The sequence below is a fragment of the Siphateles boraxobius genome, unplaced genomic scaffold (assembly GCF_051911475.1).
Source record: "Siphateles boraxobius isolate OS27281-9 unplaced genomic scaffold, OSU_SipBor_1 12, whole genome shotgun sequence".
NCBI lineage: Eukaryota > Metazoa > Chordata > Actinopteri > Cypriniformes > Leuciscidae > Siphateles > Siphateles boraxobius.
The window spans coordinates 11621807-11648024 of NW_027508722.1; the positions used below are offsets into that span (position 1 = coordinate 11621807).

Consider the following 26218-nt stretch of genomic DNA (forward strand, 5'->3'; position numbering starts at 1 on the left):
ATGGTAATTTCATTGCCCATGCTATTTGCAGTCATGTGTATTTGACCCGCATCTCTGTCCAGTGAACTGCAGCTTTACACCTTTTATAAGAGCCATTGCAAATCCTTGTCTCCTGGGCCAACAACCAGGCTATATGGCTTCTGCAAGTATAAACCTATCTAACTCTATCAAACGTGTCACATTGCTGATTGCTGTTGCAATGGCATTTTTATTATATCCTAGTATCATGTATTATTTATAACAATAATGATTCCTATGTGCCTGTTTACTTGAATGGATGTGTTCCTTCCGCTGAAATAAGATGATGTTTCAAATAGGCCTATTATAACACAATTTCATTATGTGAAAGCAGAGTGAGGAATGTGCGGTGCACTATATAGGCTAGGCCTAGAAACAAATATGAAAACTGAAAAATCCATTTAACCATGTGACGTATAAGAATAAGATTGTTTTAATATTATAACTACATTTAAAACCTAGAAAAGACAAAGACAATACTATGATTTCCGCACTGTTAAAATTACCTGTGATTGGTCAAACATGTCACGTGATATGAAAACGACCTAGTCTTGTTAATAGCTAACTGAATTTAATATATTTTACGACGAATAATATGTTACTCAATATTTTTCCGTCGAACACGCGCTGATGTAGGCATTTTATGTTTCAGCTTTTTTTGTTCATGAAAGTGAAAGAAGACTGATGCTGGTGAAGAAAGTCAGGCTACTGGACTTAATTAACATGACGGGTCGGTGAGTAAATGATGAGGATTTCCATCATAAATTCTGGTCACACTTTATATTACTGTAGGTGGCATTGACTACTAACATAATTAAATAAATACCAACAAGACAATATTTACTGTGTTACTATGCTATTCTGGAAAATTCCCACATTTATTGCTACTGAGTTTGATATGGAAGCTTGTTTCCGCCCCCTCACAATTGTGTTTACGTAGGTCTCTCAATTCTGACATTATAATTCAGGGTACCACTTTAGAATACTGTTCCTTCATTAATAAATAACTACACAAGAACAAATTAACACTCTACTATCTAAAAAGAAACTCTGAATAACGAATTGGTTAGTAATAGCGCTCAGTCGAATAGCTAATCAATATCTTACATACCTCTGAAGAATATAAGAACTACTATATGCAGGTTCATAATTAATATTAATAATGCATATTGTGTAATATAAGGTAATGGTAGCTCATTAGTCAAGTGTTACTAGATCCTTCTAAAGGAACTACTAATAATTTGGATCACTATTCTAAAGTGAAAAACATGATAACTACCTAATATTGACTGAAGTCATTGTAAGCTTTCAAGGTTTTTTGTAAGATTTTGGATAGTAATGACTCAAGTGTTACTACATCTTTCTAAAGGAACTTCTGATTATTTGGATCAGTTTTCTAAAGTGAAGATCATAGGAACACACTAGTAATGACTAAAGTGTTACCAAAATCCATGGGAAGGAATTAGTATTCAAAATCTTACAAAAATCTCAAAATCTTACAATGATTTCTGTCAATTGTAGTTATCATGTTTTTCACTTTCGAATACTCCAAATAATTAGTAGTTCCTTTAGAATGATGTAGTAACACTTGAGTCATTACTAGAGGGTTACCATTATCTTTAATTATAAATGATGCATTATTCATGTTAATTATGAACCTGTATATAGTAGTTCTCTGGGAGGTATGAAAAAAATAGTAGTTTTTGATTAGCTATAATGAACTACTACATTCATCTGAGCATTATTACTTACTAATTTGTTAATCAGAGTTTCTTGTTAGTTATTAGTAGTTACTAGAATGTTAATTGTGCGTTACTCGTTTGTTCCTGTGTAATTATTCATTAATGAAAGAACAGTATTCTAAAGTTTTACCTTATTCAGAATTGCGAGATGTGAACTTAAAATTGTGAGGAAAAAGGTCACAATTGTGATGCAATTATCTAATTTATAAAATAATATTAATTATTAATTATTATTATTATTATTATTATTAATATTATGAGGGATGGTTGGGTTTAGGAGTAAAGGTATAGGGTTAGAGTTAGGTTAGGTTTTGGGTTACACAGTTTACAGTGTAACAAGTTACAATAAATATTAGCCTGATTAAATGCAAGTATTTTAGGTGTAGTTACATATAGGCTACATATAGTGTGACCTGAATTCTAATTCATCTAATACATTACATCTAATATTTATTTGTAATGTCTGTGTTTTTTGCATATCCATGACTGTAGGCTATACTTGAAAACCACATAGGAACATATTTCGCTATGTTGTCATTTATCAGGGTTTACAAATGTTTCCCTTAACTTCAATGACCTAATAAGTAGATTCTGAACTGCTCTTTTTCTGACTGGCTTGGAAAAGTCAATGAAACATATGAAATAAGTAATAATGGCATATTTCAATTAGTTTAGCATACAGTTAGCAATGTAATTTAGTATTTGCATAGATACATAATAACCCAACCATGCAAGTGCAATGTAAACTCTCTCCGGGCACATTAGCGACAAACCATGCTGAAAAAAAGCTTTCAAAACTGATGTAATAATTTTGTGTCATGAACATGTGTTTAAACAAGTTGCAGTTATTTAATAACATTTCAAAGTGTTTAAATATTGTTTTTTTTCTCTTTTTTTATATTGGGCAGTACAACCAAATAGTGGTGTATATATTGTGCCACCCTGACTTATCTTAACAGCTTTAAAAAATACTTATATTTATAAAATTAGTCTATATGAAAGGTTTCAAACCTAAAATGATGCCATAGTATTTTTTTAAGCATCCAGACTGCGATATGCTTTTAAAGCATCTCTAGGCGCACGGAGTAACGTTATCAGCCAAACAATGATCGTCTGGATAAGATACTTCATGTAAACGTTTAATGTTCTGTGTGAAAAGTTTGTACCTCAATGTCTTAATTAAATTGCCGAGTTATTCCACATAGTTTGTTTTTTCAGTTTTTGTAAATATCTTAACAGTTCCGTTTGCGCTATATAAAAGTAGGCTAAGCCCTTGTTTTGACAGATATGTGATTTAAAAATGGCGCCACCCGAAATGCTCCAGAGCCAGACATGCGCAGTAGCGTTCCAACGAGTTTGTTATTGTTTACATCCTTTAAATAGTCGCTATTTCTGTTCGCAGAAAGATTTTTTTCTTTTACAGAAAAGCTGTGAGACATGCTATTTAACCTTCCTTAAGCAATACTCAGAATTAAACATATGTGTTGTACTTATTAGACCCCATTTCAACATGATTTGGAATATTGAAGGCTCCATCATGATGAAGGAATGTGAAAACCGTATAAGTCTCTCTACACAAGCGCTAGAGTTTCGGCCGCATAGCGCCCTCTGTTGACGAGTTTTTGCATTGCAGCCCGCTACTATGTGACTCATCCAATGTTTCCGGACCGTGCAGTTCCATGGTTTCAGGGCGGAGATCGAGAAGCGCTGAGAGTCGCACTTCCACCAGCAGCCTTTACACTCACACTGATCAGTACTAACCTCAGTCACACACACGGGGCTGGACTCACACTCAGCCGGGCTTCACCCGACTTCGGATCTACAGCCGCCGGGACAATTAGGAGTTTTAAGTGGTTTTAATGTTCGCCGGAGAGAGCGGTAAGTCACAGCTTTGTGTGATAGTGCGTTAGAATGCTAACACGGTTAGCCGGTTAGCATCTGTTTTAGACACAATAAACGTGCGTTAAACAACATCCATTAATGTGGATGTGATTTGACAGCTGCATGCATGCTCTATGGGGGCACATGATGCTGGATCGGCCTGGTTCCAGTTTATCTGATAATCACGGGCTGTGGTAGAAGCCTGTAGCCAGTTAGGCATTATTTATATCCTCCTCCTCTCTATGGATGTATGGAGCTCTTAAGGAGCTTATGGGCCAGATCAGGCCTGACATGCATGTGCATATCAGGTCTGCTTTCACATGATGTGTCCATGATCATCACCAGACATGGATGCTTTTCTTTCTTTGCACATGTGGTTTTGCTAGTATTGATGGTAGAAGAATGTTTAATGATGATGGACTTCAACAAGTCTGTTTTTTTTTAAAGGATAAGCTTGGTTAATTGCATTGTATCAAGAAGATGGATGTGGTTTTGCATGCTTCTGATGTGAGTGTGTGGTTTGATGCTCTCAGTATTAAAGTATGTCCAATTTTTGCAAGTTACATTTAGTCTAATAGCTTTGTGAACATAAAACTCTTTAATTTGCTTGATTTCACAATGCATTAATCTTTAACGTATTCACTTGGAGTTTTAATTTTTCATCAGTCCTTTTATATTTTTATTTCATGTTTAATTGCTGAGGCATGTAAGAGTTCAGAAGATCAGGTTCAGCCTAGTGTACTCTGATCAATATGTCTCACACTGGAATGTGTAAGGTGTGGAACACGTTCCTTCAGCCTTATGTACTGTAATCATGTTATGCAACCTGAAAGGTAAAACTGGGCCTGTAACTGCAGGCCATATGATTGCGTTGATTTGGCAGGGTAGTCTTATAATTTGTGGTTAGTAGAGTGTGATATTAATATTGAAGAAATAACCACTTCTTGATGTAGAACTGAGCCTAAAACAGCTCAAGTACATGACTTGGACCATGACTCTATAAAGCCTACTGTATCATATTTGACATGGAAGGCCTCTAAATTATCAACATGATCAGAACTGCTGAAAAAACAGTTTAACTCAAATCTACTACATGCCTTCTGTCGTCTGATTGATAGTTCTTTTTTAGTAAGTAAACAGCTTCTTGTATTATTCAAAAAATGATTCAGGTCATGGTACACGTGTCTCTCTGCTGATTTTTTAAAAATTAAACGTCAGAACATTTACTGAAGTAACCTAGAATATACTTAATTGTACTTTTTTTTTTTAAATATCTAAATGTAATAATTGTACTAAGAATCAAATGTGGTATAACATGTTTTTGAGGATTGTTTATTTATATTTCTCAGGCATTATTGCATTGCATTATACACTAGCCGTGCCAGGCCCAAAAAAAGTTGCCGTTTGGATTTAAGTAGGCAAATGCTTAAGGCCAGTTTCTCAGACAGTGCTTAGATTAAGCCAGGATTAGGCCTTAGTTCAATCTGGGCATTTAAGTAGCTTTTATAAACAATCCTTAAAAAAAAAAACGTTATTGGTGTGTATCATGAGACAAAGCAACGGCACTGGCACTGACATATTTTAAGATATGTCGATGCAAGTTGCTTTCAGTTGAAACGGCTGTTCTTCTAACAGTTAAGGTATGTTTTCAGTTGAAACGACTGTTCTTCTAACAGTTAAGGTACGTTGCGTGTGTGTAGGTGTGTAAGGTGTGTAGCTTTTCATTTCTTAAACAACTATGTAGGAAGACACATCATGGCCATATTCCAGAATGATAATGTCAAGATTCATCAGGCTCAAATTGTGAAAGAATGATTGGGAGGGAGTATTAAGTGTGATTTTCACACATGAATTGGCACCTCTGAGTCCAGACCTTATATTCATTGAAAGTCGTCGGGATGTGCTGGAGGAGACTTTACAGAGTGCTGGACTCTTGCATTGTCAATACAAATCCAAAAATGTATGCACCTCTTGATGGAAATAAATGTTGTGATGTTATTTCCATCAAGAGGTACATCTATATTTGATCATGAAACTAAGCATTTAGCCTAGCCTAATTGATGTTTAATTAATATAAGCATTTAGTGTGTATATATATATATATATACATATATATATATACATATATATATATATATATATATATATATATATATACAACTAATATTTGTATTTTGTGTAAGCATTCTGATACTGTTTGTGTATTCAGTCTGCTATAAAAATTGCATATTTTTGTCTCTGAATAAGGCCACATTTACACATTTGTTTCTCTAAATACCTGGCTATATTCCCCCCCCCCCCCCCCCCCCTCCGTTTTCAATAATAACATCATGCACACAACATCGTTTTCAAAAAAGTTGTCATTTACATCAACCCGCATAAATACGCCGTCGCCCGCCATCACAACTATGCCAAACTGGGCGCTCGCATGACGTTAAGCATTTTCTGGCGCATAATGTGACGTTTGAGAACCTAAAACCCCGTTTCTCCCAGTTGTCACGGCAACACATAACCGGCATTATCAGAAATCTCCACTTTGGCCGGAGTTTTTAGAAATAATGGTTTTCTTTGATAAAAACAGGGTTTTCGTGTAAATGAGAGGCCAAACAGCAGGGACATATCTGCGTTTTCCCTTCGTGTAAATGGGGCATACAATTGAGCTGCTTTTTTTCTCTCAACAACGTTCTCCATATTCTCAATATATCATATTAAATTGGCCGTACAACTAAATGCCTGATGTATCAAATATGAAACAGGTTTTATTTAAATTTATAATAAACTTTTGTTTAAAAAAAATTCATATATCAGGGTTTACTCTGATCTCACCTGTGTAATGCAATATTGCACAACAGTTACAGTACATTCCTGGCCATGAACAGTCATTCACTGACAGATTGTTGGCTGATATGCTTGTGTTTTAGGAATTCTCTAAAAAAGGTGGAGCTGTTGATGTGTTATTGTGAAAGGACTGTTAATGCATTCTGATTTTAGCGTTTCACATTGGAACATTCGAGGGGTTGACCGTTCAGCTGGGGTCATTTGAATCCATTACGACTGCATTGTAATTGGTAGCCAGCCAGCATTAGGCATTACAGCGGGATATGATTTATTTAAGCTTTTCTGTAGGCTGTTCTACAGGCAAGCTGAAATCTGAAATGCTATTTGTGGTAATCTTCCACTTTTGTTGTGTACAAAATGGTCTGGTCTGGAGCATCTGGGCCGCCTTGTTTGGAAGAAGACCCGATTTTATAAATGCATACTAATATTATCCTTAGAAATTTTCACCAATTCAATGTGGGCTTTGGTATTGATATCAGTAATAATCAACTGTTTATGATGACAACATAATCACTAGTGAAAGGGGCTGAACAATCCAAACCCTTGAACAATTGCTCCTCTTAAACCACAACGAGCTCTGTTTTATGAAAAGAGAAGGACATTTCTTCCGTTGAACAAAAGATGGTGTAGAGGCCTGTAGTGTTCATTGTTAATGATCCAAGCTATTATTTGTGTACTATGAGAGCACTATGCAAAATTGGATTGGATTTTGCAGACTAATTTATGTTGTTTGCTATTAAGGCAAGGCAAACATGCTGCACTGCTTCTCATATTTAGGGTTACAGGCCTCAATGAATTTCTAACTTTAGTAATTCTAGTTATAGTTTTGTATTACTTTTGCCACTTGAACTGCGGTTAGACAGAAAGGTCTTGAAGAAAAAAAACACTGAATTAATTGTAAACATTGAAAATTATTTAGGCTAGTTTTTAGTTAGTGATTTTTTTTTAATTAACAGGGATGAAACACCTGCAACCGTTTATTAATCTATTGTCCCTTTAAGAATGAATGCACAGATCTAATGTACTGTTACCCATCTGATTTTCTCTAACTGTTTACATTCACAAGTGTGAATTTTGACATATTTGTGTGTGTAATTGGACCATTTAAGTGCAATAAGCTGTGAGAACTGAATTCGGGATCATACGCATCTGAGAGGCTGTGTCCTGAGTCCTTCTTCATGGCTTATTGTGATTAAGAACACTCTTCACGTTTCAGTAACTTTAAGTGGTACTGCAAAGTTAAAGAAGTGTAATAGACGTTTGAAATTTGTGCATCGATAAAAGTAGAAGGCAGAATCGCAATTCATATTGTTCCCCCCACCTCTATTAAATAGTGCTTGTATTGCGCATAATTTGACTAATTCTCGCAGGTTTCGCGCTCACACCAAATTGATAAACGGTGCGCACATAAATCCGCCTCTCAAAATAAGTGGCTTACTGATCTTAAATGGTCAAATACACATAAAATGATGTTAAAATGCCTGTCTTGGCGAGTATCCTAGGTGAAAACAGTCAGTTTTTTGGAATGTAAATAGTTGAGAAAGAAAATGCATGTTATAGGATCTGTGCATAAGCTTTAAGTGATGACAGCAGCTTTATAAATCTGCTGCTGTCTGTCATGTTAATCAAGGAGCAAAAACAAAGAAAATCATTGCTCTTGACTGATAACTTTTGTAACTTTAATTGTAAGCATCAATCTGTATTTCATTTTTACAATGAAGACTATCCAGTGTCATGTTACATTTGATTACTTTAATTTCTGAGTTGCTTACATGAATAGGGCCCTATGAAATCTGTTTTATTTTTTCCCAAAATCTTTTTTTTAATGGTTAAATAAATAAAAAAATGGTTGTAATGGTTAACTGAAAGTTTAGTAATCCAAAACGCATGTGTAATTAATTGAAATAATTAAACTTGTACAATTTAACATAAATGTATTATAAGTTTAGCAAAAATTACTTGTTTAGGGCCCTATGAAATACGTTTTATTCTCAAAGAATTCTTCTCTTTTATTTTTTACCAAATTCTGTGTTTTCTGTTTTAAGTTTTCTGGATTCCATTTTAATGGTTAAATTAACAATCAAAATGCATGTCTAATTAATTGGGAAAAAAAATGAATATTAATTAATATAAAATATAAGCCTATATATCTTTATAAAATGATTTTTTTCATAAATTTTGTCTTGTATTTTAATTTGTCTGGTAATCAAATGTAGGCAAAAACATACATTTAATTTATCTTTTAATTATATGAAATTATACAAACTTTTGTCAAACAAAGTGCTGCTCAACAGAGATTTACTCTTAAAATTAAAACATGGAAGACATTTTTTATTACCCCTTACATAAAAGTTTTAATAATAATTTATTATTATTAATAATAATAATAATAATAATTACTAACAGTGTTAGTATCATTATTACATTGAGGCGTAGCTAAATTCTGCTGCACAACTGTAATATATTTCTGTCACAATTTCAAGCTAAACCAAGCTTTTAATTTGACGGGTTGCTGTGAAGACCTTTAAGTTTGTGTGTTTATGATATAGGACCATAGTTTTGTCAAATGAACCAGTAAAATGCTTATTAAGTAGCATAACTCTCAGAGCGGCTCTGGTGATGAAGTTCATGGATTCATGTTGTGGCAGAGGCTGAAAACAACGCGAGTGTCGCGTGTGTGCGTGTGTGTGTGTGGGGGGGGGGGAGGGGGTTCGGGGGGGGTGCATGTCTCATTCACACTGAGACATGCAGGATTCATATTTAAGTCTTTTAGTGGTTTAATATTCACAGACACTAGTCTAAATCGCGATTTGATTTAAGTGTACTGACCTGCTTTTTATTAATTCATAAACCAATTGACAAATTCCGTTAAATTCTGCAGTATACAATAAATTCAGTTTTTATGACTGGACCGCACCACGGATATCATAGGGCTCTACCTTAATATACTGTTAGACCCACCTGAAAAAACTCTCAATTTGTTCTTATTTTATTACTGACTTTTTTACTTGTCTTTCTTTTTATGTGCATTTAGTTTAAAGATTTAAATAAAGCCTCCCTTTGCTGTGTAAGATATTGTAACAAAATTACCCGAATGATCAAACAATTCTAATATAGTATGGCAGTTTTCCCTGTGGTATCAAAAATGTTTTCGAATATGTTTTAGCACCCTCATTGATTTTACACTTAATCTTCCTGATGAGATACATGATTTATGGAGATAAGGAGAAGATTCAGGATGCTGTGAACATGTGAAAGTCGTGGCCACTGTCATGGCAGTCATCTTCAGCACTGGCCTGAGGTTAATGCTACTGGAATTGAATCAGCCTCTCTTCTGGAGCACCAGCTTACTTGCCAGCCATGTGGCTTTTATTTTTTCACTAACAAGAGCAAATCAATGCAAATCCATGATGGTCCATGTTGAAGGCCTGTGGCAGTGGAACCACTCTGTAGCTTGGCATGATGGGAACGGATTACTCTGATTTTCAGTTAAATCTGCTGTTGGACTATATACACACGTGAATCCTTTATTATTTGAAGCTAGAATAAAGAGTTAAAATTGACTCTTAAACTTAATAGTTAGGCCTACATTTTTTTATTAGTGGCTCTTTGAAATGCTTGATTCTGATTTGACAAACTGTATATTTGACCCTTCTACGCTTTTAACAACCATGACTAGTTGACTGTATGTTAGTTACACAACATGTAATTTTAGAAAACCTTTTATTTTGACTTTTAATGTTGTTTTCCATTTCATTAATAATAATAATTTCTCTTTTTGGATATGTATTAATGTTGCTGTGCATTTCAGTCTGGACTTTTTCTTTATCTTTCTTTAACTTTTATATCTTTTTGTTTTGTTTTTTGCCCTCCCTTTTAAAACGCCTTGAGCAGCTACCTCTAACCATCTTCATATTAAGGCCTATATAAAACGATTTTGAGTTTTTTTTATAATTTTGTTCATTTCATCTATATTCACCACAATATTAACAGATTGAACAGTGATGAAACCTTCAGCAAATTTGGCTGAAATTGGTTAATGTAATAGCTCTCGGAAAACCATTGGCCCACATACAGCTTTAAGGTCTTCAATGAGACATTAACATGCAAGATTACAAACATTTTAAAATGATAATTGTGGCTGTTATCAACTTATGACTGTTTGTGTTCTAATGACTAATTTTTGTACTGGTATATCTCTGATTAACAGGAACCTGCCATCATGGTATTGCCGTTACCAGCCAATGTGCTAAAGTGAGCTGGATTTTCCCTCCGATTTAAACCCCACCCCTCCCCCGGGGCCACACCCCCTCCGTCCCACCGGAGGACCAGCAGTCATGGCGGGAATCAAGCGTGGATACGACGGAAAGATCGCTGGACTGTATGACCTGGACAAGACGCTCGGCCGTGGCCATTTCGCCGTGGTCAAACTCGCGCGTCACGTCTTCACCGGCGAAAAAGTGGCAGTCAAGGTAATCGACAAGACCAAGCTTGACATGGTCGCAACTGGTCACCTCTTCCAGGAGGTCCGCTGTATGAAACTGGTCCAGCACCCCAATATCGTTCGGCTCTATGAGGTCATCGACACACAGACCAAGCTCTACCTGATCTTGGAGCTCGGCGATGGCGGTGACATGTTTGATTACATCATGAAGCACGAGGAGGGATTGAGCGAGGAGCTGGCAAAGAAATATTTCGCCCAGATAGTGCACGCCATCTCGTACTGTCACCGGTTGCATGTTGTTCACCGCGACCTGAAGCCGGAGAATGTGGTGTTCTTTGAGAAACAGGGAGTTGTCAAGCTCACCGACTTTGGCTTCAGCAATAAGTTTCAGCCGGGAAAGAAGCTGACCACCAGCTGTGGCTCGCTGGCTTACTCTGCCCCTGAGATCCTGCTGGGAGATGAGTATGATGCTCCTGCTGTGGGTGAGTTCCTGTGCATCTCAGCTCAGTAATTCACACTCCAACTACAAAACAAAGATTCAGTTTGCCATGGGCGTTTATTCAAGCACTGTTTATTTCCTCATTCTTATTTTAGTGTCTCTAAAAACTATTACAGTGTTTTTATCATGTGTAAAGATGTTGTTTGGCACAATGTTTTTGGATGGTTGAGAGAACTTTCTTTACTTTTAATGTAAAATTAAGTAGAGATGCACCGATTGATCGGCTGGTGATCGGAATCGGCCGATTTTCACGTGATCGGCCATGACCGGCAACCGGCCGGTCAGTCTGACATATGCCGATTTTTTTTTGCCGGTCAAATGCACTCGGGCGCCGCATGATTAACATCGCGCAAAATCAGCATCACACGTGCACACAGAACGCACATTTTGGAAACCTCGTGAATTATGGCATTTTCACACCGCAAGCGTGAGCAGCGCAGGGGTTTTTTTCCCCCCGGCGTGCATGTTTATCAATAAGTGCATTCACACCGAGAGCAGGAGCAGCGCGTGAGCGTCGAGCAGGAGCGTCACGTGAGCAGCAGTGAAGCGGGGTTTCGGTGCAGAGTCTATTTTTGCTGCACTGCTCACGCTCAATTAAAGTGATTGTTTAGCCTGGCTGGACATGTGGCAGACGAGACAAGAACTGTTTGCGAAATAAAACTTGCCATTGATGTACAAGTGATTGCAATAGGCTGTGTGTGTGTTTTGAGAAACATCTTTATACTGCAAGGCTATATTTCATACTATATATGTAGGCTATATATGTTTTCATACAGACGTTTAGTTTCGTAAATAAGTAAATATATCACTTTTTTTTGTTGTTGAATATATGGAAATGAAAATGGTTCTTCCATACCATAACACTGCATTTAGATATGTGTGAATTTCCCACACCAGGAGTAATAATTTATATAGTTTTATTTTATTTTATTTGTTCAAAAAAAATTTCTATGTTCTATTAAAGAAAAGATAGAAAATAAATATTTGTGTTTGCTGTAAAGTGGTTAGAAAAAATGAAATCGGAATCGGCTAAAATCGGTATCGGCAGGCCAAACTCATGAAAAATCGGAAATCGGAATCGGCCTAGAAAATTGTAATCGGTGCATCTCTAATTAAAGGATTAGTTGACTTCGGAATAAAAATGTCCTGATAATTTACTCACCCCCACGTAATCCAAGATGTTCATGTGTTTCTTTCTTCAGTCGAAAAGAAATTAAGGTTTTTGAGGAAAACATTCCAGGAGTTTTCTCCATGTAGTGGACTTCAACGGTTATCAACAGGTTAAATGTCCACATTGCCGTTTCAATGCAGCTTCAACTGCTGTTGTATGGCTGGATGGTATGACGGTATATATCATTACAGCGGTAGAAAATGTCAAACCTAACAGATTTTTTAAATTCCGTATACCGTATTTTCCGGACTATAAGTCGCTCCGGAGTATAAGTCGCATCAGCCAAAAAATGCGTCATGACGAGGAAAAAAACATATATAAGTCCCACTGGCCTATAAGTCGCATTTATTTAGAAATTTATTTAACAAAATCCAAGACCAAGAAAAAGTTATTTAAACAGACTTTAATTCATTAAAACAGAAGGCATTTAAGTTATTCAGCTACACACAATAGCACAAAGAACAACAGGCTGAATATGTGTCCGGTATGTTGTTAACGTAACACATCAACAGTTAGCTACACAATAGCATAAAGAACATACCTGAGAGGCTGAATAGGATCAAATAAAATAAAAAAAACATAACAAGACAGCGAGTCCAACAGTTATCGGTAAAGCAATTTCACCAAGCTCCCGCGATCTTATTCCACATCACTGAAGAGAGATTTGTTCAGCGGTAAAACTAGCTGTAGTCTAGAGCGCATAGAGCGCTCTCTCGTGGCTGTAGACGGTAATGTCACCCCCAATTTCGGCAAATGATGCATTCACGTCATACCACAAATACATCAAAAACTCGCAAATAATAATCTGGGGCCGTCAGCGATCCTGTGACGAGTAAATCTTGGTAATTTTGAGAATTTTGAGGAAAAAAAACGGGTCTGACTTGACGTTTACCCAAGATCTCACTGGTGTCACATGGTCTAATCTCTTTTCCATCGCACTGTGAAGAAGCACAGGCTGTCACATGATTTTCATTAAGCGCCACCTACTGTCAGAGAGTAAATTTGCTTTTCCAATCAGGCTGTACGTGAAAGTTAGACCAACATTTCATGCCAAACATTCGTGTTGGTGTTAATAGGCTTGTACAATTAGCAGAGCTGATTTTCCAGCAATGGTTCCTGTTTACAGGTGACCTCTAAACCAACAAATGCCATCTAAATATTGTTAGGGTTTCTAACATGCATGCATTTGCCATATGATAAACTATCCCAGTGTGACTGAGCAGCATCATATTCTATTGATTTTATTATCTGTCGCTGTAAGGCATGTCCATACTGCTGTCATAAACACGGCTTAACCTCTTTATCAGAAAACATGTCAGAACAACCCCCCTTAACCCCAGATACTGCAAATGTGGTTCTGCTCATCAGTTATGAAGAGAACTTTTAATTTGAGCTTCAAGTTCTGGATTATTAAGCCATGGATTCCTGAAGTGTGTTGGTGGAATCCTTTCATCATTGTTGTGTTAGCTCCTTGAGATAGTGAACACCAGCATGCAAGTTGATGCAGGTTGAGACGTAACCTTTCCAAGAGTAAGAGGTGGTAGAGGCGTTACACATGTCATGGCATGCAAAGCTCTAGTCTATCCACTGGCCAGGACAGGCAGGCAAAGGCGAGTACTCAAAACAAGCACTTTTTTGCACTTGATATATAATTTTCAAATAAGATAATGCCTCATTTAATGAATTAATGCAGCCATGATCGTTAGAAACTGTATGCAACAATATTTTTTTAACAAAACAAAAAAAATACTACAAGTTAAAAAACATAGACTAGCACTGATATGATCAGTACCATATCAGTTATTGGCAGCTATAGAGATTTTTTTTTATATATCTTTTATTGCATGCTCATTTCTCATGTTTTAAAATGTCTTCAACATTCACTTGAATATATTTAATCTTTTAAAGCACTATTTTTTTAATCTATTTAATAATTTCCCACTGATAAACAAAATTCTAATATTAAATGTAGCAATTTCAAAATTAAATATCCATTTTTAGTATTTGGGTTACATTTTATTTTAAGGTGTCCCTCTTACAGTGTAATTATACATTTAAGTACTGAGTAATATTAACTATATGAACTTAATAAAGGGTTTGGATTAGGGTGTGGTTTAGGGTTATTTGATTGTACTTACGCATAATTTATAGTTATTAACATAATGCTATATGTGTAACAAGGACACTGTAAAATGAAGTGTTACGGTATTTCACTTGTAGCTTTTGAAGAGTTTTAAATGTTTTATTTTTAATTTATTTGGACAAAATGCCAAATTGTTGGCCATTTAAAGAAATGTATATGTTATCTGCCATAACATAAAAAAATTTGTATTGAATTGTCTGTATAGACCACAATTGTAATATTGTTATATCTCTAATAATAAACGTAATATCCATAGAAAAGAGGTGCGGTTGTGCTGAAAAGCTTTAATCTAAACATGCAGTGTTATTCCAGAGCAGATAGCACTTGGTTAAGCTCTGTAAACATTTGTACAGTAACTATCACAACACTGCAGTCATAGTGACATGGTCTTGGGTTAATTGTATTTCCAGCCCTTATACAGGCATGTGGTGGGACAGTTAATCCGCTCTTTGTTTGAGTCCTGGTTAAACACTTGTTATTGACACTGTCTTGTGATCAAACAGACATTGTGCTCTGATACCGGCGGCTTCCCTGCTGAGGTGATTTCTGGTTTCGCTTCCGAATCGATAATAATTTGTCCAGTGTTTGGCTGGGAAACCTGTTGTAATACCTCATTGTGCGACTGGAAAGATGCACCTCTGTGGAACAGAGACTTATTTGGACCCTAACTGACAGGCCCTGTGAACACTAAATATTTGTGCTCATTTCTTGTGCATTTCATACTACTGCACATTTACACAGCAACAGAATACTGTTGTCAGTCCTGCATTTGAGTCCTTAATCAATTACGTTTACACACAGTTCGGTTATTTGCGGCAGTGACAACTGCATTCACACCCGTACATTTTCTGGCGTAAACATAAATCATGAAAACCCCAATCGTTGCAGCTCTGTCTGTAATCTTGTGATATGACTTTAATGGTTCATTGGTATTTATTTATTGGAATACCTTTTACATTTCTCTTATATCTCTCTCTCATTTGTCAGACTGCAACTAGTTAGTTTGACCATTCTCGACTGAGCATTAGACGCATGCCTAATTAATTTTTTATTACATTTTTACCTTAGCATTTATGCTTTCTAGCCATCTACTGTAATAAAAATGAGTGAACTAAAGAGAAGAACCGGCTTGTGAAATTTGAAACGATGGCAACTAGGGTCGGGCGGTATTTCGGTAATATCGTATACCGCGGGGTCTTATATATAATATATAAATATAATTTATTCAATGCCTAAAAATGCTTATGTAGTTGTCATCAAGCGACAGTGTGGAGGAGAAAGAGAGAGAGAGAGAGAAGGGAGAGGCGGTAAATACTGACGAGGCAATTTGTAAATGTTGCAATAAAAAAGGTGACTGCGAGAGATGGAAACACCTCTAACCTAATGTCGCATCTCCGAAACAACCACCCACTCAGTGCTGCAAGGATGCATTTTGCCCCGAGTTCATTAAATAAGCGCATTAGTTTATATTTGTTAAAATATTATAATGTTGTTTTTTTTTACGTTGATAATGAAAACTGAACAGCACGAGTAAGATGGGATGCATCGGGAGTCAGACATTGACCACTTAATTAAGTTTCATTTTGTAAAAGGCCTTTCTTTAAAGTGAATTTCGTTTTGTATAAATTGTATCTTAATTTTAATAATTTTTTTATCAACCAATAATAAATGAATCAAATATAGCAGACAACATAATCATGACATGATCGTGCACTGGCGCGCCGCGGTCACTTGCATTGAAATCTCATTATAAATTAACCGAAACTCAGTGTATGTCTCACAGACATGACAGATAGGGCTATATCTAAATAAAGCTTGAAATTTCATTAAACGAAACAATTCAAAACGAAAAGAAATAGGCCACTCGCTGATTATTTAATCCATGATGAGCATTTCTCTCTATACGCGCGTTCACTACGGAGATATCAATCGTCAATTTCTTTAAACGAAACAATTCAAAACGAAAAGAAAAAGGCTAGCCTATACCTTCTGATTATGTAATCCATGATTTGCATTTCTCTCTATATATGCGCGTTCACTAGGTGATGGCGATGGTCAACTTAATCTTTGCAGCACTGACAGAAAAGTTGTATTAATAAAAATCAATGGACGCGTGTCACCGGATTTACAAATGCACTTCTTGCTTGTTGCTTGTTAATTTAATTTAAATTAATTAATAGAATGAATACAATTGTCATAATTGTCATAATTAAATATTATTAATTGTCCCATGTTTGCTGATTTATAAATAGTATTTATATCTACCACCCCCTCAGCACCTGGGTTAAAAAATTTTTTGGCGCCACAATATTATAACGGCCCACGTATTAAAAATAGTCGAGTCTAAATAGGGCTCCGGCTCATAATTAAATTTAATGCCGTCATCCGGGATCAGACACAACGTGCACGGGTTGGTCCTGATTTTTTTGTGTGTTTTTTTTTTTTGCAAGATCTGGTATTCAGTTTCTGAACGGTGTAGGCACAAGCCAACAGTTTGGTGACGCTGTCTGAGCCTTATGTCATAATTTTTAATTAGTCACGGTAATACCGTATACCCCGGTAAAATAGGGAGGAGGTTTGACGGTATCAAAATTTGGATACCGCCCAAGCCTAATGGCAACTCTAAAAAGGAATTTGACACTTTCACTTCAGTGAATTGATTGATGGCGTTATTGCTTATCTGATTAAAAAGACTAATGAAAATTTTGAATCATGCCATGACATGTTTTCCTTCACTTCTCAATTCTTTACTTAGAGTCGAGCCAAAGATAATCTTTTGTCAGAGAAACTATGCATAGCAGGATTTGAAAACAAATTAACTCTAGGTTTCCCACGGTCATGGAAAACCCTGTAAAACATTTAAAATTGTCATTTCCAGCCATGGAAATGTTTTTCTTTTTTATTATTATTATTTATTTATTTAATTCTTGATCTGATCTTGATGCTTGATCTGCAATGATCTGACTTTCTTTATTTTAAGTCTAATTTGGTTAACGCTAAGAACAGTGTAATATTTGTCTAGCACTGTCTGTGTTCATCCAGTTTTTAAATTAGCAGCCTCAGGCACAGACTATGGGCCTGTTTACACCTGGTTTTCTCTGATCCAATAGCTATCCAATCGTGAAAAGACCAGGTATAAATGCCCTCTGAAACGCTTTCGAGATAGATTTAAATCCGATCGCTCAAACCACTTCAGGAGGTGGTCTGAGACGCATTCCAGACGAAACTCGACGTGTCAATGCATCTAGTTGTTGAAACTTCAAACTCCTCCCAAAATGTTAAAAAATAAAAGTTAGAGAGTGTGTTATAGGCTATATGACATGTTTTAGCCTTATATGACGGTGCTAATGCAATGCATCGCTGCAGATATATTGGGCCCTGTTGAGATCACATAAGTATTTGTACAAGCAGCACATGGAAAATTTAGTCCTTAGATGTTGTTAGTTAAATAAATGACTTCATCATGTAATGGCAAACTAGAAGCTTCTTTGCATCACCATTATGACCTTGTAATCTTAAATATTTATTATTTATAGCAAAGCTTAAATTTTCAATGTTTTTCTTAGGCTCTGGAGTATTGACGTTTGTTCGGTTTGTTGTATGATAATCTAAACACCGGAAACACAAGCTGAATTCCAGCACCATGAACACTGATGTCTGTAAAATGGGGTTGGTTGGTTTATTGGCACTATAACAGTAGAATTTTGGTTTGTTTGAACGTAAAATTCCTGCATTATTCTGCTTTCAAAATCAAGATTTATCAAAAGGAATAAACGGACCGACAAGATGTTAAAGCGAACTGCAGATTCCGGCAAAGCATTTAAAAAATGGTGCATCAGCATTTGCACTCCTCGTCCAGCCAGATACGGCAAATGTCTTCACTCTGCACGTTCAAAAAGTCACATCTGAACACCTTCCAGTGGCCTTGTGTGCATGTAGAGTCATTCATCTAGAACCCTGTCCATTCAGTCCTCTGAAACCATCACCAAAGGCAAACGCGTACACACTGTGGGACACACACACACATAAATAAAGGCTGGTGGCTGAAGTGCAGCTTTGTGTGTGAATGTTCTCAGCTTTGAGTCCCTCAGCTCAAATCGACAGCTCAGGTTCACCTCCGAGAGCGTCTCACGCCTGCTATAAATTACTTTATCTGAAGTTAACACTCATCAGAGCATCATGAAAAGGCATTGCATTGTTTGTTAATGCTTTTAGGGCTAAATGCTAAGGATTTTTTTACATGGTTAAAATGTGTATTTTTTTCTAGATCTCAAATACGATATAAGCAAACGGTAATGACATAAGAGCAAATAAACAAATCACAAGCAATAGCACAAATAAATACAAAAGAACAAAGATACGAATTAAAATAAGAAGTTTTTTGTTAGGTAGGTCTAACAGTAATATTCACATTCAAAAAGTGAATAGGCTAATGTGCAAAACACTGCATTGTCTTCACTTTATAATATAGATTCATTCATTTCTCCTAATCGGCTAAAACAATACCCGTTACTCGAGTACTCATGGTTTATGTTACCGTTTTCACAGTTGGCATATAAATATTGTCATTGTTCGGCTGAAGTCAGTTCAGTGTTGATTCATTCCATTGTAAAGATCCTCAATTATTAACTCTTTCCCCGCCATTGACGGAAATTTCCGGCTTTCCGTGTTTTCACTGTTATACGGTAGGGGGCGCTATTACACATTTTCTGAAAGAATATTGAATCTCCTGAACAAAACACAGGCAAAGAAGCAGCAGAAACAAGCGATAGCAAGCAAATGTACAGTTATGGTCCAAATAATGGTACCCCTGGTAAATATGATCAAAAATGTTGAGCATCACAAAATAGAAAGTGGCTTTAACCTGTTAACCGTTTCCAGAGCGTCGGCGCACTGAAGCGTTTTTTTTTTTATTTAGTTCAAATTTACTATCAGATTTAATGTTATACCTTGACAAACTATACATCATTAAAAAGATATAATACTCAAGATTCAGTATTTGACCACTATTGTATTCTGAGAAACTTATAGTGACAGTTATGTCTTAATTTGTGTCAGGAGTTATGAAATGGAAAAATGAGTCGATACCTTTAATATGAATTATGAGCGTCAGCTGGTCCATTCATAAAAAACACTCCAAGCTGTCGTCATGACAGCGATTCGCAAAACATCGTCCCTCAGGGCTTTAGCTCAAAAATGTGCAGACTTGGAGAAATATTGATATATTCTCATAGATTCACATCATATTTCTATAGACAGGAATAATATTTGTTGAATTTATACCCAAATGCGTCGATGTAATCATTATGATCGCTTCTTACTGAGATGTGCTGTGTTTTCAATTCATACCAATAGCCTGAGGGCGCTATATGCACAATAACAGTCCATATATGGATCACGAAGAAGACCCATAGTCATGTGACATTCCAGGACGTCACTGATACAGACAGTAGCTGACAGAGATCGCTGCAACATGCAGATAAAGATGTTTTGAAGACAATAAACATGATTGCAATGATATTTGAGTTACCTGTGTTCTTCAAGCCATGCCAGGTATTTCATAATAATAGATTATATTTATAATGCAATGCTAATCGATATAGATTTCATCATCGTGCAGAACACTATAAATAATAAATTTTCTGTCGGATTTTTTTTTTTTATCTGAAGCCAAAATAGATCACAGAAGATTATTTAAAACACTCGACTTGCGTTATAAAGTAAGTTTGGAGCACAAACATGGTTTTAATCTCATAAATGGTCGTGTATTGATGGTGTGCTAAGCTAACATGCTAGCTAGCCCAGGTGCACCTGCCACCAGCAGTTATTGTTTTATGATTTTTTTCTAAATAGGAATGCTTACTGAAATGTTTCAGTGCATTTGATACCAGTTTCAAATATTTAGTGAGAACTTTGATAAAAGAAATTAGGGTTTGAAACCCTATGAATAGCCTGTGAATAGCCAGTCGTTAGTAGCTATAATGCAGACAAAAGAAATGCATATTTAGAGCCATAACTAGTCTGGAGAGGTGTAAATGTGTGCAGGGAGAGACTGACTCTGAATGGGGCTCGTTTGCACCACAAAATAATAGAGACAATAGACTGATTAGATGACTCAGAAGATGACTAAACATCAGTTTTCATTTTAGAGTCTAATCAAAATAAAGTAATTTGACATGATCTTGAAAAACATTTAACTAAATACAGAGTTTTAGACTTATCATTTTCAGATTTTAAATATAAAATGGTCACACATATGGCTTTAGCTGCAGTGCATTTCTAGATTGCTCCAGGGCCAACTTCAATTTTATTTTTATGAAGATGTTTCATGAAAGTAAATTTCTAATAACTTTACAAAACTTTGAAGCTATTTAAACATTTTTTTTTCATTATGACAATAATTATTTCTACATTTACAATAAACTACTAGGTGTCAGCTTTCAAATGAGATCATACTTGTGCTTTTAGTGCAAAGGGTTCATGAACTGTATCTGTTTAAGTTTGGGTATGCCATTTCTGGGGATTTTTCAAAAGTGGCCTTGAAGGTTAACAGGTTAAGAAAATAGCTAAAGAATTGAAAATCGCCATTTTGACCATCAGGGCAATAATTAAGAAGTTCCAATCAACTAAAGATGTTAGGAATCTGCCAGGAAGAAGACGTGTGTCTATATTGTCTTGATGCACGGTAAGGATGAACGTTTGAGCGGCCAAAGACTCAAGGATCACAGATGGAGAATTGCAGAGATTAGTTTAGTCTTGGGGTCAGAAAGCCTAAAAAACAAACAACCCCTACATCACCACATGTTCAGGAAGGTTTAAAGAAAAATCCTCCTCGCTCGTCCAAAAACAAACTCCAGCATGTTCAGCATGTTCAGTTGTCAGACATGACTGGATCTTCAAAAGTGACTGGATTCTATGGGCAGATGAAACTTAAAAAAAAATAGCTTTTTGGCAGCAAAGCCCCCGGATGGGTTTGGTGCAAAGAGGGATAACAAGTACCCCATGCCTACGGTTAAATATACTGCTGGATCTTTAATGTTGTGGACCTATTTTTTTGCTGGAGGTCCTGGACTACTTCTTCAGATATGTGGTATCATGGATTCTATACCAACAGATAAAACATCAAAACCTGACTGCATCTGCTAGAAATCTTAAAATGGGCCGTGGTTGGATCTTCCATCAGGACAACAAACCAAAACAAACATCAAAATCAACACAAAATGTGTTACGGAACACAAAATGAAGCTTCTGCCATGACGTGCCATTTCCCTGACCTGATAACTGGAGTGAGCAGAAGAGAAGATGCACCAACATGGATCTGGGAATCTGACGAATCTGGAGAGATTCTGTATGGAGGAATGGTCTCTGATCTCTTGTCAGGTGTTCTCCAAACTCATCAGGCATTATAGGAGAAATCTTGTCAAAAGGAGGTTGCAAAAAGTATTTAATAAAAGGGTGCCAAATATTTGTGGCCAACGTGTTTTGGAGAAAAACATTTATTTCATAATGTGAGTTCCCCCACACTTTTAATTCTTTTACTTCAATGAAAGGTTAGATTTTTGCAATTTTTTTGAATGAAAGATCAAAAGGATAAACAATGCATATTTAATTTTTACAGCCATTTTTAATCATATTACCAGGGGTGCCAGAATACATTAAGCTAGAATATATATAATTATATATATATATTTTTTTAAGGCAGACATTCTGTTCTTTCTTTTTATTTATTGCATATTCACATAATCATACATATGACAGGTAGTTTGAAATGGCTTCACAATATCATGACAAAGTAATTTTTACAGTAGATTTTAGAGGTCACTTCAGTCTCCTAAGAGGAGATTTGTCCTAAGAGCTCCCGGAGCTGTATTTTATCAGTACTAAACTTAAAAAAAAAGAAAAAAAAAAGGATTTTTATACTGTTTTTTTTAAAGTTCAAAGTACTGATATTTGTACTGTTGTCTGACAGACAGGCGACTTTACTCCAACAATCAGTACGTGCTCTATGGAGACTGTGCGTGGCTTATGGTATGCGTATGAACAGTCTAATGCAAATTCCCATCTTGGTGAGATATTAATATAAACAGTCAAATGGATCAATGCATTAAGCCTTGGCAGTACATTAGGGTAATAGGCTATTAGCCTTAGTCTATAAACAGCCTGCCATTGTCTATTATGTCATTAATATTATTAAAGTTGAACTTAAAGGGATAGTTCACCCAAAAATTTAAATTCTGTCAGTATTTACTCACCCTCATGTTGTTCCAACCCCGTAAGACCTTCGTTCATCTTCGGAACACGAATTAAGATATTTTTGATGAAATCTGAGAGCTGGATCACTCCTCCATACTAGTCCATAGGCTTCTTCAGGGATTGAAACTTGCCAGCCCCGAAAAGTCATTAAAGACATTGTTAAAATAGTCCAAGTGACTACAGTGGCTCAATCTTAAGTTTATCAAGCGACGAGAATACTTTTTGTGTGCAAAAAAAATAAAAATAACAACTTTATTTCAACTATTAATTTCCTTCTCTTTGGGCCTCGAGTCAGTTCACTAGTATAATAGCGTAAGCTTCTGTTGTACGTCACACGCATCATACATGACCAGCGTCGGCCAATAGAGGGTATGCATTGTTGACGTCACTTTCCCAGGGGAACCGCCCCCTCAGCCGGACTGAGTGGCAAAAGAGCTGCTGCGTGACTGGATTTAATAGGGGAAACTGCGGAAACGAGAGTAAAACAAACGATGGTTGGACTCGATATAAGTGTTTCTTACAACTTAGGCCTACCAAAGATCCAGTGATCTTTGGATATTGACATGCAGCCATCGTGTTTCCTGACATTTATATATGCCTGATTTCGATGCCGGGGAAATACGTGAAGCAAATTTGCCTGTGAAGGCTTTATATAAATACAATATAGGTAGGTCTAAATCCAGGTAATCACAATATTAATGTTATATGTAGGCTATAATCATATCGTCCAGCCCTAAAACTTGCAGCCTATAGTTTTTTTGTCAGTTTATTTAAAAAGATCCGATTATGCGTAATAAGCCGACAACACATGTGGTCATGTAACTTAAACGCGAAAACCCGTTTTCTTTTATCGGAGTATAGGGTCATAACCAGCTTAAGCATAAACCGGTCGACACAGGTAGTTTTTTGCCTCTTACTCGGATTTCGCATTATGTAAACACATTAACCTGCTTTCTGTCAGTTTATAGAAGTGCGCATGTGTGAAATGTGACAGAAACGCATCCCTATTGCAGATTTAAACACATCCAGACAGAGTGAGCGTTTTGCAGGAAAGGAAGAAGGAAATATATCACAAATGCAGACTCTTTCATGACCCAGAACATTATAAAAATGTCCTCTCATCTCGTGCAGAAGTAGAAGTGGTTCAGTCAAAACGCTGCATCTTTAACTGCATGAGAGGATAATATACGAGCTGTAAGTTACCCGCTGACATGTTGCAAGATTTATTTAACATCAACAGTCATAACAATTGAAAAATTTAAAGTCAGATACGCAGATGATTGTTTTGTCGTCACACAGGGTCATGGCCTGATTTATTAATTAAGTCATGGTGTGTTGTTAATAAAGTCATTACTTGCATGGGTTTTACTGGTTTACATGTAAAAAGCAGAAACTGGTTATTTCAATAAGCTGACATTTGTGAGTTATCAGCTTACTGGTGTGCATGTAAACATGCTCAAGTGATAACTGCTAATCCATTTTTCTCTGCCTGGAGTCAAGTTGTTTCTATGAATTGCAGTGATCCATTTGCTTCTCTGTTCTGTAGCTTTTGGCAGTCTGTAAAAATATACCTCAGATTTCTTGTCAAATGTAGTTGTACAGTCAATCGCAAAGCTCGTTCCCGTTTTAGATGTGTTTTTTGTGTTTTTCACGGCATTCACGCTGAAAACCAATGCTGCCGCTCAGTCTTTTTGCCACTCAGTGGGCGTGGGCTCAATCACTCCAGCTGACGGTGACGTCACGCGCATTCCCTCTATAGTGAGCCTACGTGTGACGTAGCTCTACGCAATCGCACTACGTTAACTGACTAGAGGCCCACAGAGAAGGAAATGAATAGTTGAAATAAAGTCGTTATTTTTGTTAGTTTTTGCGCACAAAAAGTATTCTTGTCGCTTGATAAACTTAAGATTGAGCCACTGTAGTCACTTGGACTATTTTAACGATGTCTTTAATGACTTTTCGGGGCTGGCAAATTTCAATCCCTGAAGAAGCCTATGGAGGAGTGATCCAGCTCTCAGATTTAATCAAAAATATCTTAATTCGTGTTCTGAAGATGAACGAAGGTCTTACGGGGTTGGTACAACATGAGGGTGAGTAATTACTGAAAGAATTTTTATTTTTGGGTGAACTATCCCTTTAATATTAACTTTTAACATCCAATTTTCTCTCAACTGCTTAGTTTCACTTTAGACATAACCAACTGTGTTTATGTAAACCTTGTGTGTGTTTGACAGTATTTGCACAAAAAGACTCGAAAGACAACTAATTTAGTATTCACACGCTGTTTGACAGGCTTTTAGTGTGTGCACGCTTAGGGGAAAGCGCATGTTAAAACAACGCATCAGCAAGCGAATTAAATGTTTTTAAGCAAGGCTTTAAAAGCACATGCAAATGTAGTGTCCCAGGAGTGTAACTCTACCTCTACAGTATGTTAGGACGGAGGCGCCAGAACTGCTACTGATAGAATGTGCGCTGTAGAACGATACAGTAAATAAAGTTCAAAGTACTACTGATATTTGTACTGTTGTCTGACAGACAGGCGACTCTACTCCAACAATCAATACGTGCTCTATGGAGACTGTGCGTGGCTTATGGTATGTGTGTGAACAGTCTAATGCAAATTCCCATCTTGGTGAGATATTAAACAGTCAAATGGATCGATGCATTAAGCCTTGGCAGTACATCAGGCTAATAGACCTGCCACTGTCTATTATGCCATTAATATTAATAAAGCAACAATATTGTCAAAAGAAAAGAAAACATACACTGCATTTCATTTATTTATTCATTACTGACTGTTTGCTTGAATAATAATTTGCAAAACCTTGGAACATTGTTTACTTGAGCAATACTTTAAGGCAATGTGCCATTGTTTTTACTTGTTTATAGCAATATTAAAATATTTAAAATATTTGTTTAGTAGTGCTTTCGTTTTTGTTGTAGCATTGAAATCGATATCTAGAAAATGACAATTTCACTGCTATTATTATGGATTAAGTTGGCGTCAAGTCATTTCTAGTCAATAGAATGAAACTGGCAAAAGTGAAGATTGGATAGACAGTTCAGTGGGTAATTGATGGTAGCCCAGACCCAGCAAAGTGTCACTGACAGCTGACTGCGCATAGAAACTCAAGTGCGTGTTTGGTTCAAAAAGACCCGAAAGACAACTAAGTTTAGTATTCACACTCTGTTTGACAGACTTTTAGTGTGTGCACGCTTTGAGAAAAGT

The 26218-nt window shown here is 36.4% G+C and overlaps 1 protein-coding gene across 2 annotated transcripts in view; it reads left to right on the plus strand.

Annotated features, from left to right (window-relative positions):
- Positions 1-545: 545 nt before the first annotated feature.
- snrka (SNF related kinase a) overlaps positions 546-26218 on the plus strand; it is a 66828-nt gene continuing 41155 nt past the window's right edge. The window contains exons 1-2 of one of the 2 annotated variants that reach the window (XM_077207831.1): positions 546-752; positions 10690-11405. In XM_077207831.1, coding sequence (XP_077063946.1) covers positions 10817-11405 — 589 coding nt within the window. In that variant the 5' untranslated portion in view covers positions 546-752; positions 10690-10816. Of the gene's footprint in view, positions 753-3429; positions 3639-10689; positions 11406-26218 lie in introns of those variants that run through there. The other variant, XM_077207822.1, reaches the window with a different exon arrangement.